General features: G+C 44.7%; 1 protein-coding gene across 1 annotated transcript; it reads left to right on the top strand.

Annotated features, from left to right (window-relative positions):
• The first annotated feature begins 366 nt into the window (after nucleotides 1–366).
• On the top strand, nucleotides 367–4764 carry LOC139302943 (nucleoside diphosphate kinase-like). Its single transcript, XM_070926602.1, has 5 exons — nucleotides 367–421; nucleotides 2124–2256; nucleotides 3699–3800; nucleotides 4061–4173; nucleotides 4308–4764. The coding sequence occupies exons 2-5, from the start codon at nucleotides 2128–2130 to the stop codon at nucleotides 4420–4422; spliced, it is 459 nt and encodes a 152-aa protein (XP_070782703.1). The 5' UTR covers nucleotides 367–421; nucleotides 2124–2127; the 3' UTR covers nucleotides 4423–4764.
• Nucleotides 4765–18071: the final 13307 nt, after the last annotated feature.

Below are 18071 nucleotides of genomic sequence, written 5' to 3'. Positions count from 1 at the left end.
GAAAAAACCTTGACTTGTGTGTCCATGGGAGCTTGGTTATGTTTTAAAATGGGGGAGCAAACTTGGAAAGATGCATGATTGATGGGGGATGATTTACGAAAACAAAATCCATAACAAAATAATCATAATTTCATATAGGTCCTACTCAATCAAAATAATAACGATACATTATCATGTTGATACACTTGAAATGTTCATTAATAAAGGAAGCTGCACACATAGTCTCGCGAGACCACAACTGAACCGTGTGGTTTCGCGAGATGACTGCGCAAACTGCTTATTACATTTGGCCCCAATGGCTTGCCGTCGCACCAGTCTCCGCCCTCGCGTATAAAACGCAACTGCGCACGCTCCGTAGGTCTTCTCTTCCGTTAACCGGCGCATCCGTAATCTTCCACCCAACCGGAGCGTCATTGTCAAGGTAATGTGAGCACATTATTCCTATTTCACTTGGGGAAAGTAATGTGTTTCGTAATGTAGAAAAGCCAGCGTTCACTCGTCCACTTTTTGTGGAGGTCCTCTTTTCCCAGCCGTTGTGGCGTAAACTGGTTTTAGTGCGTCTGGGTTAAACTTCTGGGTTATACGCTAATTTCACAAGTACGTGAATAACTGAAGCAGGGGCCGTGTTTGTTTGGTTTTTTCGCGGTCCTGCCTGGTGAGGTAAACATGTCGGCGTTTTCCGCGGCGCTGCCCTGCCATGTTGCCTTTTGGAAGTGATTTTTTTTTTTTCCGCAGCAGCGCGAACAAAAGACCATGTGGCTGTCAGAGAAGGCCCGGGCCTGGGGAGGGGAGGGAGGGGAGGGGAGGGGTTGAGACATGGCAAGAGTGAGTACAGTGTTTTATCACCCTAGGAGTCATAGAAACAATACAAAGCCCATCACAAGCCCTTAATCTCAAAGAAAACTGAACCTTGTCTTGCTGATTCTGGATTTCACTGGCATGCTTTGCAGCTGTTTGCTTTCTGCTTGTGTGAGGACCTTTTTCTTCTGCTGTACTTTTTTATTTTTTATTTTTTTGACATTGCACTTGTTCTATGTAAATATTCCATGACCTTGGTTTTATTGTCATGGTGTCCATGCATGGTTGCCTGGTATACTTGTGTAACATTTAAAGGCAAAGTTCAGAGTTACATTGACTCCTTGATCATTGGTTTGATGTGGTTGACACTGGCGGATTGCAATTAATGTTAAGTTCCAGATCTCTTGAGTGTTTCTAGATTGTTTGGGGTTTTTTTTTTTTTTTCCATGTTAAAAGGCAATTTTGGGGGTTGGCATTCAGTTATTTTGCTGATCAAAGAGCTGCACCTTGCTGCTGGAGATTCAAAATGTCCTTTTGTTCAAATCCTAACATTATGCTTAAAGGGATTTTTGCCAATGACAGGCTGCGATTAATGGGCTATGGGTTATTGATTTTAATTGTTTAATCTACCAATTATCTTGATCGTTTAGTCTTAAAAATGTCAAAGGCGACAGAAGCATTTCCCAGAGCTCAAGTAGACCTCTTGATCTTGTTCGGTCTGACGGTTCAAAACCCAAAGATTCTGTTAAATATGCACATTTGAGAACTAACTTGAAACTGAGTATTTGGCTTTTTTTTTTTTTCCCCCTATTGATCAAAGTAGTTGACTCACTGACCAAATTGACTGTTTCAGCTGTAGACTACACAAGCAATTGATTTTGGAAATAATTCCTTGGAAGTGTACCACTTTAGCATTCTGCATAGCTATAATTGGTACAAACTAGTTGCGGATTAACTTCTTGTGACTTGCTGCATTCATAGCGTGAATGGTGAAACTGACAGTTGAGCCTCTGTCCAGTGCACCATAGAAACGGTGTAAGGATGACGGTCTTTACTCTGTGGGCGGGGCCCGGCAATCAAAGTCGCAGTAGCCCAAGGTGCTTACACTGTCAAATCCACACTACTAACCTGAGTCGTGCGCTGTCTGTGGTCTCTGTACAATGGGGTCGGGGCCCTCGGCAGCCGGCCCCACCACCGACTGTGCCAAATGCAACCAAGAGGCGTGAGTGACTCTTTAGCTAGGTTCCTCCTGCAGAATGCGCTTGGTTGATTTCCCTTCAGTCTTTATTTTTAATATTTTTTTTTTTCCCCCTGCTTTGTTTCAGAATCATGGCCGAGCTGAAGGAGCGCACCTTCCTTGCCATCAAGCCTGATGGCGTGCAGAGAGGCCTCATTGGAGATATCATCAAACGGTTTGAAATGAAAGGCTTCAAACTTGTGGGCATGAAGATGGTCCATGTAAGTAAACAATGATTTCTATCTATAATGCACTGGCTTACGTTTTACCTTTGGAGGCAAAGTGTTTGAAATGAGCTGCTTTCATAATAGTCAGTGGTATTTATAACCATCTACAGGATATGCACATGATCTTGTGAGTGTGCAGAGTGACAGTTAAGACCTCCAGTGAGCTGATTAGCCTGCTTGTCTATTCCTGACTGTAGCACAACCGATTAGCACTGAGAGTTGAGGTCTCCTGATCCTCTAACTTCTGATCTATGACTGCGTGGGATGCTACTTAGCTTTAACATGTCGCCTGGCTCAAACCTGCGTTATTCAAAATTGATGTTTAACACCAGTCTTGCTGGTCTGAATGGCAACAAATGGTCTCATTCCTGATAACTGAGGTGAATTAGATTAACTGTAATTGCTCAGAAGAAGTTCTGGTGTTAGTGGTGCAATAGGGGAGCCAAGTAGTCTTAATCAGCAGCACAGAAAGGCCTGTCCAGAAAAAGCAGATTGTTGCATGTAGAGTTTGAACGGTGTGTTTATGTATCAGTCAGCTTGCTGAAATGTCAAACTACCAGAGGCCAAAATGTGCTTGTCTGATGTCAGAACAGAATCAAAGTCTCATTATTTTTGAAAAATTTCACTTGAATGACTTGCACACTGAATTTGTGTTGCAGATATTTCAATAATTGTTTGCTTTCTACCCTGTAGCGTCAGATTGGTTGAGACATCTGCTTACATAATTTCAAGTTATTCAACTTAAGTCTTAACATTGGAGAGGGATGGATTGACCAGGTGTGTGTGGTGTAAGGTTGCAGTGTGAGGATGGATGTGGTACTTGAAGGAGGCGCGGTCTTATTGTTCAATATGAACGGTTTACCAATTTTCTCAAATGCCAGCAGCAGAGAAATTGTGGCAGCCTGTAAACAACACACTGCTTTTGTGTGGATGTAAAGCATGTAAATAAGAACCTACAACCCAGTGTCCATCTCTGGCTGCAGCACACAGCTATTTTGGTGCCTTTACGTGTCAGTGTGGTGAAGAGCCTGCTGAGATTTACTCGCCAACTGGAAAATCTACCAGAATGTTTTGGCATATACATTAGCAAAATGATTCTCTCTAATTGCAGCTACAGAAGGTAAAATCTGCACCTGGTTCCAGTGTTTCTCAAGTACATTTAAATTTATGTTGACTTTTTTTTTTATCCAAAGCTACGACAAGTGCATTCTACATCTGAAAATGCAAATTACAATCTAGCAAGTTAATGCGCTCAAATATGCTAAACTTCAAGTGCTACAAATGAAAGTTAATGGCATAGCTGCAGAACCAACAAATACAGGCACAATGCTCACTAGACAGTGAGCATGGAAAACTGGATGCTGGTGATTGAACCAGATAAAATGAGGATTTGTAAGTGAATGTGTCCAAAAACTGTCAGTCTACGTTGTCTGCAGGCCTCTGAGGACCTCCTGAAGCAGCACTACATCGACCTGAAGGACAGGCCATTCTTTCCTACCCTCATGGAGTACATGCGCTCTGGTCCAGTGGTTGCCATGGTAAGGGACAAAAACACAACTGATTGTATAAGACTGCAGTGTTTCATGTGGAACACCAAAACCTTACCAGCATGAAACATTGGACTGTTGAACTGGACAGGCTTAAACCCTGGACATAAGTTATGGAACAGAGCACCTGTTCTGCTGCCTGGCTGTTGTGGGGAAAAATAACACTACAATTTGTCAGAAACATTGAGGACTACTGGGGAAGTGCTAAAAGAGCAGCTGGCTTAATCTCCCATCATCCCTGTGTATTCCAGGTGTGGGAAGGCAAGGGTGCGGTGAAGACCGGCAGGGTGATGCTGGGTGAGACGAACCCCGCCGAGTCGAAGCCCGGAACAATCAGGGGAGACTTCTGCATCGACGTTAGCAAGTGAGTGCTGTTTGCATACTGCATTGGGAAGTTAAGGTCAAATACAGCAACCAGAACATTTGGGGATATTACAGTTAGTTTGGACTGAACTCTGATGCTTTTTCTTTTCTTCTCACACTCTGTCCTTTCCACAGGAACATCATCCATGGCAGTGACTCAGTGGAGAGTGCCAACAAGGAGATTTCCCTGTGGTTCAAACCAGAAGAGCTGGCCAGCTACTCTAGCTGTGCCTTCAGCTGGCTCTACTAAACCACTCTGGGCCCTGCAGCAGTCCTCATGCTGGTTTGAGACCAGTGAAACTTTTGCCTCAGATTTCCTTTTTTTTTTTTTTTTTTTTTGCTTGTAGCCTAGAGGGGAGAAGAACTGATGTGACGTTCTTTATGTCCCATGGTCCTCACATCCCCTCCTGTCCTCTACACATACTGTACTTGGATCTGGTCTCTGAGGCCTAATCCAGATTCATTCCGGAGCTCCATTCCTTTTTAGAAACATTCCATTCATTCCTTTAAATGTACTGTTGAAGACTTGAAAAGGTTTTGTTAAAAGGTGATCTGCTTTCCAATAAAGTACACACACACACACGCGTACAAACTGTCTTCTCATTCATTGGTCAGATTACACACAGCACTAACGTATGCTGACCTGCCTCCTATGGAAGGCATTGGTTGATGACACAATGCTGTGGTTCATGAGATCCCAGGCAGGACTGGAGAAGAGCCATAATCTGAGATTAGGCCGTTTGCTTTCAGACCTGCTTTGTGCTGTGACGGCACAAAGCAGGCTGGCAAATGACAGCTGTGGGTTGAGTGCAGGCTTTTGTGCGAAATGCACTAATGAGGCTTCAGTCAGACAAATCAAGTGGGTATCTTTTCATGCATAAATTGTGCTGCTGCTCTGTCATGTCACACTGACTACCAGCCACTACAGGCTGACTGCACAGGACACCTTTTTTAACACAAACTGCTGTTTTGAGAGGGTGTGAAAGCTAGTTGGCATGCAAGCAGCGGAGTCACAATACATAGCTGGTATTGAAAGACCAGTTAATCATGTGATGGTAGTGCCAACACAGACCAAGCTTAGACATAAAGTATAAAGTGAGGCGTAAAATGCATTTTGTATGCAAAAAAACTTGTTTTTGGAGAAACTCTATCCTCTCATCCTCCTCTCCCTCTTTGTAAGGACGAACATGTAATCGGATAATAAATAAAGCGAACTTGAGTGTTTGTAAACAAATGTAAGAGGGGGGGTTTGGGGAGAATCCACGTGTGATAACTGTGGATCACTACACCGCTTGGTGATGTGAAACCATTGTGGGAGTCCACTGCAATGAATGTGGGCTGAACAGTAGCTGACTTTATAACTACGTGGTCTCACTAGATTACCTGTCCACTTTCTCACCTGATCTCTCGCCCTCTTTTGTGCTCAACCAAAAGGCAAATACAACAGTGTTTATTGGACCCCTCCACTTTTTACAGTCCGAAAAGCCGGAGAGCCTGCATACACTAGGACAGGGGTCTGCAACCTTTACTAAAAGGGCCATTTTGCCGCCTGGCATCAGTCTATCCCTCGCCCCCCCTCCCCCTTGCCAACCTCTGCAGTCGCAAGTTGATCCCCCGCCCCCCTCCCCCTTGCCTCTTCGGACACACACAACCTGTATGACTCTCAGCAGCAAGTTGACGTGACAATGAGCCCCAGCGCCCACTCCACTAACTTGACATGGAAATGAGCGGAAGTCTAGAAAACTGGCGAGTTTTGTTTTGAGTTTAGTTTTTTTGTTTTGTTTTGTTTTGTTTTTGCCCATAGCAAAAGCCGGCCCTGGATGTGACACTGAACTAGCCGCCTGCAGGTAAAGGCGAGGGCTGTAGACGTGGCTGTGACGCATATTTTAGTTGACAAATTATTAAAACTTTTTTTTTTATTCGACGTTAAAGTATCACCTCGAACTCTCAAATAACCGTACAACATAAAGAGAAATAACCGTTAGTCATTTTCATGTTTTTTTTGTCAAGGCCAGAGGGAGCCGCGGGTTGCCGACCTCCTGCACTAGGACCATGCGGAAACAGCGCCATCCTTCTTCTTCTCTGAATTAATGGCGGTTCGCAAACCAACGTGCATAAGTGCATAGCGCCACCTACTGTACCGGAGTGTGTAGCATCAGGGCTTTACCTACTGATCTCATTTTCTCATCCATCCCTAAAATCCCTTCCAAATTACACCCCCGTCCGTCCTTGCTCATATATATTTGATCACATAAGATGTTCCTCTCTGGATTATATTTACACTATACTGCTTTGTTCCTTTGTGATTTCATCTAATATGCCTTTCCCATCTCCTGTCTACCCAGCGCAACTCCATCTCTCTGACAGCAAAACCCCACCTTCTGTCCTCTGCGCTTCCCTTTGAAAACGCTTCACCTTCACGGATTCCTGTGTGCTGTAATGGTGTCTCTCTTTAGTATCTGTGTCCCACTTCTGCCACGTCAAATGTCTTAATGGATTGTACACCAGCAAAGACTGGAGTGTAATTGGGTTAATAAAAACAAAAAAAAACAGTGACATGACTTCCTAGGCCCTATCTGTGGCTGGTGTCCTGACAAATACGGCTACCGCTGAGAATGATCCATTCTGAAGGATATTTTACCTGACAGAATGTATGGGTTATCAAATAAATTGAGTAGTAAAAATGACAATATTAGCATCAAAAATGTAGTGTGGCAGAAAATACTTCTACATGTACCTCAAAATTGTACTGAAGTACATTGCTTGAGTAAACGTAGCCTACTTCTTTACATTCCACTACTGGATTTGTTGCAATAACAGAAGGGTTTATGTTAGGACACAAAAAGGAAGGAGAATGATACCGCAGTGTACAAAGTAAAAGTAGTCTAAGAAGTACCAAGTACAGCACTATAAGTGACTTGAACTACTTATGGAAGAAATAGTTTTTATCCCACCTTAAACGTTAGAAGAAAAGGCTCATTCTTGTTCTCTGGAAGGGACTTTGAAATTGGATTACTCAAATAGTACACAGTAAAAGTAGTTCATAGTATTTGTGCAAGTAGTCTAAGAAGTACTTATTCCAAAAATATAAGAATGAACTACTCATGGAAAAAAAAATGTTTTTATCCTACGTTAGGGGAAAAGGCTTATTGTTGTCGTCTGAAGGGACATTGTGGCAGTCTGCCATTTCCTTTACCTGCTTCTCAGTACTTTTCCACGCAACCCTCCACTCCGCCTGTCGGCCACGCCCACCTCACCAAGCCAACTCCGCCCACCTGTTTGACTCACCTGCTCCAGATCGCCAATCAGGCCAGCCATATAACCCTCCCTGGTTCACTCACTCGTCGACAGGTTGTTCTTGATGCAGGTCTCTCCAGCACTCATTCATCGGACGGGTCGTCTGTCCTTGGTGGGATTTGCTGTGGCTTTGAAGTAGCTGACTTATACAATACCGTATGCACGAAACTTTCTATTGAGCCAGTGTTCGTTCAGTTAATCACTGGGAATAATGTGGAAGTATCTCAACACCCGTCCATCTCGCCTGCTTAGCCCGTGTGAAATAAAGGCGGGGCCTTTTGGAAAGGTAATTGGTTTGGGTTGGCAGATATGGAGACAGTTCCCTTCAAAGAATCAGGACAAGAGAGAGGATCCGCTGTTCACGAATTTATTGTGGACCGTGCAGAGTATATACATATTCCCTGGTAGGACACTTGTTAGGTTGAGTAGGGGTGTGTGTGTGTGTGGTAAAGGAAAGCAAGGAAAATCACAACGTAGTTACAAATAACATGAATAAGAATGAACTACCTTCAAACCAATAGAGGCAAACATAGCTCTTAGCAAACTAAGCAGATAAATTATATTACAGCATCACCTTGAGGTCAATGAGTGTCATTATATATGCCTGAGTAGCAGTGGCGTAGCATGACTTTTCCACTAGGTGGGGCTACGAAATCTTGGCATGCTATCCGCCATACTGTCACGTAAAAAAAAACTATGCTGAGAGTCTTGACCGCGCCTGTGTCGAAGTTTGACACACACACACACACACACACACACACACACACACACACACACACACACACACACACACACTAGTTAAACCACAGAAAGCAAGCAGGCTAGCTAAAGCCTTGTTTATGCTCATGCGAGCAGGCCGCTGGAGAGAAACCACACTACGTGACGTGTTCCGTCTGTCTCTCTATCGGCCTCCTCCCCTCCGTTTCAATACTTCTTCTAGCTACTTGGCCAGTGTTGCCAGGTTGGTTCAAAAACCTAATTATTAGCCAGAAAATTATATCAATATTGAAAAAAAATCAGAAAAACGTCATGACAAATTGCAGGAGGGGTGGCGCCCCAACGCCCCTTAATGGACCACATGCCACTGTTGAGTAGTGGGTGGAATTTGCAACCCACCTGCCAATTTTGGCGTTTCTAGGTTGCTGTCTTGCTGTAAGAAAGGCTCATAGGACAAGACTGTATGTCAATGAAACAGAGAACACGCCCCCCTGGTGCTGGGATGTTGCTGCAGCCCCGACAGAGCCCACGTGAAGTCAGCAAGCATTGTTATGCAGGTTTCCGCCATCATCCCTGGTTTAAGAGACCTTAAACAATGCCGTCATGCACCGTCTATTGGAACTTCTGGAGAATGTAGGCAGCTACTTTAAATTGCATGTGGATAACCATGTAGCTTGTGACAACTCTGTGCATGGCGGCGCAGTGGTTAACACTGTGACATGGGAGGTAGAGCAGGGTTCGAATCCATGTTTGAAGCGTCCTTGAGCAGGGCCCTAAGCTGCTCCCAATGGAGGCCAGCACCTTGCATGGCATCAGTGTGTGAATGAGACTTTGGTAACCGTGAAGGTTGAAAAGCACTATATGGCAGGGTGTCCAATGGTGTATATTGGTCCATGTTAAGCCCAGTAGAGGGCAGCAAACACCAGACAATGATGTGTAGTCTAAGGCAATGTTGTTATAGAACTGAATGAGCGCAGGGAAACACACTGAGCAGTAGATAAGTGCCATTTACCCTGTTAATGTTACCAACCGTTTCATAAGTTAAGTTTATATACTTTGTTTATATATTTTGATACAACAGGCAACCTGCTACTTAATGTGTGACCTCAGTGAGCACATGGACACCTGGGGATTCACCTCTGTATTCCCAGAGTAGGCAACTTAATGACTGCACCACTCGGGTGGGGGGGGGGGGGGCTTCCACACACCTTCTCACAACTTGAGGCATCAACATCACATGTATAAAACTGGGGGGTATTTTTTTTTGTTGGTCTATTTCAATTTAAAACACTCCAAATAGTCACAAAATGTATGTGAGAAAATTCTGAAACAAAATCACATCCTTCTGGTTGGTTTTTTTTTTTTTGGGGGGGGGGGGTATTGTCAAATATTTTGTGTATATAACTAACCCCCCCCCCCACACACACACACACCACTAACCCTCCTCGGCCTCGCGTCCCGCCTGCACTTTCTTTAAAGCGGGTCTCTCCGCCCTCTCCTCGCTACGTCACATGCGGCACGTCCTCATGGGCAAATGAAGCGCAGCCACTGTCTCCACTGACCTGGATCGAGGAGGGTCCGGGTTTCGCTCAGCCGAGAGGAGGAGGAGGAGGAGGAGGAGGAGGAGGAGACGCCGCCGAAGGTAAACCTCAAGCCTTTTCGCATTTCACAAAACACCCTAGACATGCTCACGTGTGATCTTCTCTACGTCAATCTTTCGCGACACTGCCGTGACGGACGTGTCTGAGTAACAGTCAGATCCTATTAATAGCCTCGTTTCCAAAAAGGAGACGATAACCGGATGCCGCCTCTATTTTCTTGACAGTTTATAATCTCCTCCATTTATCCCGGACGCGATCCGTCATCCTCCCCACCGCACACACTCGCAGATGGAGCCGGGACCGGGAGGCTCTCGCCGCCCGTCAGCCGCCGCCGCCGCCGCCGAGCCGGAGGAAGAGCACCGGCCCACCGGACGACCCGCTGTGATCCGATCGGCCTCTGCTTCGCCCGCAGCGCTGGGAGGAAGAACAGCGACTTGATTAGGAACCTCATCGCCTGCATGGAGCCGGAGGGCGCGGGGCGGAGGGGCAGCAGGGACCGCCGGTAGAGACCAGAACTTCCCGACTGAAGTGTGACTCCACTAGGGCTAATGGTAAGAGACTTTCAGCTGTCCTCTCATTCTCACTCCGTCAGTAATTTGGTAATACTGAGGTTTCAATGTAGTTTTCAACCAACCAGCGAAATGTCAGTGAACTAGGGGGCCAACCCGTAGCTCTGCTCACTGACACTGAGATACACTGACACTGTTGGCTGTCTCTGCAACCTCCTGGCCACCAGTTATTAATCAGTTTCAGGCAATCTGACCCCCCTTTTTTTTTTTTTTTTGTAAAATGCATCATGGAAACACACAATATAAACTTAAAAGCATTAGAATTAAAACAGGTTTTTGACTCAGGCCTTAAGGCAAGGGGGCACTCCATTCATTTTACATGTCCAAAGTCAATTGCTTAGTTAGTAATTTAAGTAAGCAAGCAAGCAAGCAAGCAGTCAATCTGGAGAACTCGGCCTGTGAAGACAGTGTCCTCTGCGAGTTTTTCCAAGTTTGACAAAATGACTCTGGAGGCTGGAGGTGTGGCGTTGACCTTCGACGGTGAGCGGGCAGGGAGGGTCAACTGAAAGGCAATATGGAGTTGCGTAATGGATGGACGTCTCGGGAGCTCGACCCAGAAACTGGTTCCGTGCACAAAAGTTTGGGTGCGCTTTGAAAGCACGTAGGGGTAATAGTTTGGGAGCTCAGACCTTGTTGCTGCTTCTGTTGCTGTGGTGTAATTCGTAGTTATCATGGGACTGAGCACTGACCCTCCTCCCCCCCCCCTCACATACAGCAACCTTCGTAGCAACTAGTGTCAATGTTCTCTCTCTCTCTCTGTTTGGGTCATTTTTCATCAAGTCTTGAAGGTCTAAAAATTCTGACCTATGGAGACCACTAGTATATATATATATATATATATATATATATAGCTGTCTCGAGCAATTAAGCTCGCACATCTCACAGAAACGACAAATTTAATCAAATTGATTCAGAAGAGAATACAATTTTGTATGTCAGGAGTCCCTCACATGCAAGCTGGCAAGTGTTTACATACTTACATACAGCACAGGCACAAGATTCAGAGCAAAAGACGCCCAATTACAAAATCTTCCTTTTGCGACACAGCGTGTGCGGCCAGTCATCTGAGATAAGTGGAGTGCATTGTGCGCAGATCTCTGCTGCTTTATGTGCATGTCTGTATTTTTTATTTTATTTTTTTTTCACTTTACGGGATCTGCAAAGGATTTAATCAGTCATGCTCTGTCTAATAGATGGGTTGCTCAGCAGAGCGCGATGAGAGAGCATGCTGTCCCAGAGAGAAAGAGAGAGAGAGATGAGAGGTGGAAGACATGACAGTGTCTCTAAAATACAAGGCCTTGGAACACAAAGGGAGAAAAAAAACCGAGTTGACGCTGTCATGAAGACGGAGCCAAGTTAGCTCGTGATTCCTGCCTCCACGGGAATCTTCAGCTTGGATCATACACATGCAGGGGTGTGTTCCAGTGAACGCACGGAGAAAGGCCTAAACTGTTGTTTGAAGGCACGTTTTTTTGCCTTTTAACCCAGAGGGAACGCTAGACCTGTCCTGGAGACGCACATCGCTCGCTGTACATGAGTCACTTTCTCTAAGCCTCCTCCGTATTCCTGCCTCCACAGCCGAGTCAGCTGAGCTTGGCTAAGCAATATTAATGCAAGTGCAGTGATTTCCCATTTCGTACAATTTGCATTTGTTCGTAGCCTCGTGGATTTGATATCAACCGAAAGGACTAAATGTGTCTTTGCGAGAGAATATGAGAAGATTTATATCAAGATTTCGCCACACGCACCTTCGTGCGGCACAGCCCAAAATGGCAGCGTATAGTGGCCATTAGAGAGACGACGTCACGGGTTTACGGCTTTGTAAAAAGTGTATTGGAGAGTGGGAGCATTACACTGTACACAATGTAAATATTGTGACACCGTCTTTAAAATGCAGCTCCTTAGTACAACGTCACTGTTTGTTTTACTACCTGAATCGCCAGCGCCGGTGGTTGCAGCGCGAGTCAAAAGGGGGAACACTGTGCCCCCCCCGACGAACTAAACGATCGTGCCGGTGTTAGCTGGAAAAGACATGATGCCTACAAAACGTGGTGGACTGCGAGGCGGCCACGTAGCTATTGGGTGTGCCCCAGATGTGCCTGTGCAATCTAGATCTCAAGCCGGCACACATAATAATCACTCGGGCTCCTCTGACACAAGGATCATCGTTTTCATAAAAGGTCTCTTGACCCTCCCCACCAGAAAATGTAAAGTCGATGAGCAACTAATATACAAAAGCAAGCTCCTTGAAAATGAATCACTTCTCGACGGGAGCAAAACGGGTGTGCACGTTTTTTAGAGCTCTGCAAAGAACTCGTTTTTGAACTTCAACATCCCACGGAGCTCAAAATGGGACTCAGTGGGTAGTGTTTTAAGTTGTATGTATGACGCCACGATAGAGACGCCGGCGGCGTTTGCTGAAAGCTCTGGACAGTCTCTCTTCCAACAAATACAAACGCAAGACATTCATTCTCTCCTTGTGGCATTATTCCAAGTTAAATGGTGTCGGCGATCTTGCGACCATGAGCCTCCAGTCCCCATCTGTGTCAATAGACTGTCGCTACATTTAGAGATAACTCCGAAAATCATTCGGCTTACAGACGATGTGATGAGAAAGAATGATGTCGTGTGGTCACCCTTGCTATCAGAAGATCGGATGTGACGTAGCCGCATGTTCAGTAAGTGGACCGTTGCCAGTCGCTAGGCTTGACGTTGCTTTTATGCAACGGTTGTGCTATTCTGTTATAGGGGTTAGGGGTTAGAACAAAACCAGTAGCCTGCTATCGATAAAACTGATAGTAGGCAAATACTCTGAATAAAGTTTCAAGGAGATCTTAAAATAGGAGGTGGGAAATGGTTTCAGCTGATCTGCAGGTCTTTTTGCTTTGGTTCTTGTCTCACAAATGTGCCACCAGAATTGTTTGAATGAAAGTTCACCTGAGAAGAAGAGACGCGTTTTGTATCTCAGCAATTATTCATGATTCATTGATTATTGATATGTTATAAGCTATTTTAAGACAGTGATGTCCACGAACTACAACTACAGTAAGCAGCAGTACAATGGCTTTCTGCCCAAATCTACGGCAAGCTGCGAGAGTTTGCTATAATAATGCAATCAATATAATAATAATAATTAATAATAATAATACTTTTTTCCTCCAGTCTATGTTGATTTCATTGATGCGCTCAAAGTGAAAGAGGCTTGAGTAACTGTACAGGGAAACGTGCAGTACATTCCAACCTCCAGCAGCATGTCTGCAGGCCTCATGTGGTCATTCTGACTAACCTGAGTGAGGCTGGATTGTCAGGGTTAGGTCAGCGATGGTTCGCGGCAAGCATCGCCGGCAGCGGCAACTGGCTGTCTGCATACAGGAAACAGGCTTATTGTCTTTTACAAACGTGTTCGAAGCCGCTGTGCTTCCAACAGCATGCTGGCATCAGTATCAGAAGCTGGACGCAGAGCTAGAGGTTCAGCTTTTTATGTCATGAAAGGAATAGGTCAACATTTTGCGAAATGCGCTTTGTTGTTTAGAGTGAAAGGAGAAAATTGATATCAATTTCGTTTTAACTGCGTAGAGAGGAAAGCGGTTAAATTAAAGCACTTTGAGTGAAATGTTTAATGTATTAGCATCTGTTGTAATACTGTAATATTTAGATGTGGTTTGTGTCTTGGATTAATCTTGAACCACAATAAATCTTTCTCTTGTTTGTTTTACTACTACAGAAAGAGAAATACAGAGCTTGCTTGAGCTTTGACATCATATAGATAATATATATATATATAATAGGACTGTAGAGATGAAAAGATTCCAATTACTTATCAATCAATCAGTCAATCAATTTATTTGTCACATGCAATCTTGCAAGGTACAATAACAATGAAGTATAATCCTGCTAGTTTCTTTAAAAAGAGTTTAAAAAAAAAGAAAAAGAAAGAGAACAATAATAACAATCATATATGTGTGAAAGGCAGTGACCTTGTTTCGACTGAATTTGGGATCATCGTGGCCTGAGGGTAGAAGCTCTTCCTGAGCCTCCTTGGTGCCGGCTCGGTGTATCCGGTACCTTTCTTTCTGACCGCAAGCAGGGAGAAAAGGCTGTAATCTGGGTGGTTGGGATCTTTAGTGATTCTCATAGCCTCATTTTGCAGGGCCTTCCGGTCCTGTTTGGTACCTGTTTAGTGAGGTTCCCCATCGGGACGCTCTTGGTGCAGGAGTAGAAATTCATCGGAATTTGAGGGGGACACCTGGAATTTCCTCAAGCGTCTGAGGTGAAACAGTCCTCTGTGATGTGGACACCAAGGTACTTGAAGGTACTGAGGCCCTGTTGATATTAAATGGGGGCATAGTTTTTTCCCTGCTTCTTCCAAAAGGGGGGGGGGGGGCTTAATAAAACGCAATCTGTCACAGTTCTTACACCTTGCCACATGCTTCTGGGATTGCCCTCCTGGAATTGGAGTTGTACTTTCTTCCCATTGTCCCTTTTCGCCTCCTTTTACTGCTCTTCTTACATTGCGGGTTTCTGCTTTATAATTGTCCATGTTGCCAGACCAGTAAGGAAGTAAGCTGTAGGCTAATGTGGTGCGTGCGTTTACGGCATGTTGGCTGTTTCTAGAAATCCATGGTTTCTGGTTGCGGAATGATTTAGCTGTAGTTGTGGGTATTATTGCTTTACAAATGAACTCCACCAGACTCAGTGAATCCATTGTTGTCGGTGGGGGTGGGGTCCTGGAACGTGCTCCAGACCGCGTCATGTAAGCACAGACTGTAGGGCGCCCTCTGATTGACTCACTGACCACTTCCTGACCTCTTGCATCACTAGGGGTATGCATCATAGTTTGTTTACGTACTTTGACCTCAGCAATTTGGCAGCAGCGTTGCTCTTCCTGAACGCGGGCGGCGATTGCACTCTGTAGCCGCTTTTGAATGGCGTGGAGCAGTGATCCAGAATGTTTATTCCCCTTGTGTCACAGTCAATATGTTGATGGTAGTCATGCGTAACCTTCTTAAGGTTAGCCTGATTGAAGTCTCCAGCAACAATGAGCCGCAGCATCGGGATTAGCGGTCTGCGAGCAGTCCTTGTAAAGATCTGACGGAGCAGCTTCAGTATTGCGAGCGTCTTGCAATCATGCCATCGGACAACTCAAGATGGCTGTATTTGCAAAGTTGATTGTGTGGGGGTTGAAAATAGTATAGCGCACTTTGGTGTTGATTACCTTGAAAGACAGAGGTGTCCATGTGTGTTTCAGGCACTTCCAAATTCCGAGTGCTATTTACAAGTCGGAAACTGGCAAAGTTGCAAAAGGAAAGTCCCATTTGACATGAATGCAACCTGCACTATAGCCGGCAACACTTCACAGAAGTAATGATCGAATAGAAAAAACTGTTCGTAAAGAAATAGTTCCAGCATATAACTCCCCATAAAACAGTTATGTTTGCACTCCAACCACAACATCATGTTAATTAGTGAGCTTGAGATATGTTGGTTGGCGTATTTTTTTACTTTGGACAGAGCCAGACTCCAGCTCCTTCCTCCTCAGTTCAATTCAAATGGCATGGAAAAACTCCCTTTTAACAGGCAGAAACCTCAAGCAGAACCAGGCGGGTGGGTGGTCATCTACCTCGACCGTGTTGGGGCAGTAGGTGGCTTGCAATCATAGATCCAGACCTCTACAGCTCTGGAGACAGAAATACCTGCGGATAGCAACCGAAGGAGGGACTAGAGACACGAGAAAGCACGCAACTACAGGAAAGGGAAGATGTCGAGCTAGCAACATGCATTAATGGGACATGCGTACAAATGGAGAAGGACGGGAGGAGAGAGGAGCTCAGTGCATCATTGGGAAGTCTCCCGGCAGTCTAGGCCGATAGCAGCATAACTAAGGGATGCTTCAGGGCTCATCAGGGCTCACCTGAGCCAGCCCTAACTATCAGCTTTATTGAAGAGGAAAGTTGGGAGCTGGTTCCACAGGAGAGGAGCTTGACAGCTGAAGGCTCTCGCTCCCATTCTACTTTTGGAGACTCTAGGAACCACAAAACCTGCATTCTGGGAGCGCAGCGCTCTAGTAGGGTAATAGGGTACTTTGAGCTCTTTAAGATATGATGGGGTGCCTGACCATTATGAGCTTTGTAGGTGAGGAAAACTGGATCCCCTGCTCCCAGATTTTATGTTAAGCTGGGCCAACCAAGTCGTGACTCCAGCTCTTGAAAGTGGCTAGGGTGTGGGGTGCGTTTGAGATGAACGGGAAGTTGGTTCCATCCGTGTGCAGCATAGTAGCTAAAAAGCAGCTTCACCCTGTTTGGTTCTGACTCGAGGTTCTACTGTTTCCTAAAGGTCTAAGAGCCCTACTGGGTTTGTATTCTTCAAGGAGATCAGAAATGTATTTTGGACCGAGATTATTGAGTGATTTTATAAACTAGCACTAGAATGACATGTAATTGCATCCAGCTATTTACTTGCTGTAAGCATTGATAGCAGGAGTCTAAGGGACCATAGTCACTTGGTGAGAGAGCTACACAGTGTTATCTGTGATAAGCAACATTATTGCCCATGTATGATTTGACCTAGAGGGAGCGTGTACAGGTTGAATAATAGTGGCCCAAGAATCAAACCCTGGGGACTTCACATGTCATAGTGATCAGATTTAATTCACTACAAATCATCCTGCATTGTTTTTTCATGGAACAAGCATGTATATATCGCTCTGTGTGTTTTACTTATCTATTCTCGTAGTTACAATTATCCTGTTCTATTTTATTTTTTCACTTTATTTATAAAAACTCTCATTCTGCAGGATTTGAAGCGAGTGCTGTCCTTCCCACCGTACCCCGGGGATTACCTGCATCCAGTGGTGTATGCCTGCACAGCAGTCATGCTGCTCTGTCTGCTTGTCTCCATCATGACCTATATTGTCCACCACAGGTGAGAGGAGCATTTATTAAAGGATAGTTTTCAAGTCTTATCATAATACAATACTCACATGCCCATTATATATTTTGAAAAAGCTCGATACAAAGTTGTAAAATCCTGTCTCATAGTGTTAAACACGTACAGCATTTTGATGTTTGATGAGCCTTAAAACTAAGCTAAACTAAAATAATATTTGAGCTAGACTTGGATGGATTTATGTGGATTTATTTCACCGGTAAGAGAAGAAAAAAAGCCCCCCCACTGACAGCCCATTGCATTCCTTTGAACCAGTAGTGTTTTCGGTCCAAACGCTCAAATGTCATATTAGCTTCAGCTGAGAATTGAGAATTCATTGTGGCATGGGACGAGGGCTGTGGACTGTGATCCCATCCCTTACAGTGGAGTCGCATTAGGAAGGGTTCCCTTCAGGGTCGGTGAGGACAGGAAGAATGATAACAGCAAACAATAACTCTTTCAAAATACGTATGGCATGTAGATATTGGGTTGAGGTGGATTTGAAAAAAATCAAGAGAAAGACAAACTACATTATGTTTGGACACGACATATGATGTGATACATAGTATGTAAAAGGACATCCATCTTTGTAACTTTCAACTGTACTGTTTGCAGTGTGATCCGCATCAGTAGGAATGGCTGGCACACGCTCCTCAACTTCCTCTTCCACACGGGGCTGACATTTGGAGTTTTTGCGGGAGGCATCAATCAGATCAACTTACCTTTTGTGTGTCAAATTGTAAGTTGTTGTCTTCCTACTTTCTCAGCATGCCGTTATTTCACAGCTCTTT

This window comes from Enoplosus armatus, chromosome 20, assembly GCF_043641665.1.
Source record: "Enoplosus armatus isolate fEnoArm2 chromosome 20, fEnoArm2.hap1, whole genome shotgun sequence".
Lineage (NCBI taxonomy): Eukaryota > Metazoa > Chordata > Actinopteri > Centrarchiformes > Enoplosidae > Enoplosus > Enoplosus armatus.
Note: the sequence above shows the minus strand (reverse complement) of the source record. Positions and strands in the feature narration are given on the sequence as shown.

Coding starts and splice junctions, on each gene's coding strand:
- LOC139302943 (XM_070926602.1), top strand. CDS start 2,128: ATGGCCGAGCTGAAGGAGCGCACCTTCCTTGCCATCAAGCCTGATGGC. Junction 2,257..3,698: donor TGGGCATGAAGATGGTCCAT/GTAAGTAAACAA, acceptor CGTTGTCTGCAG/GCCTCTGAGGACCTCCTGAA. Junction 4,174..4,307: donor TTCTGCATCGACGTTAGCAA/GTGAGTGCTGTT, acceptor TCCTTTCCACAG/GAACATCATCCATGGCAGTG.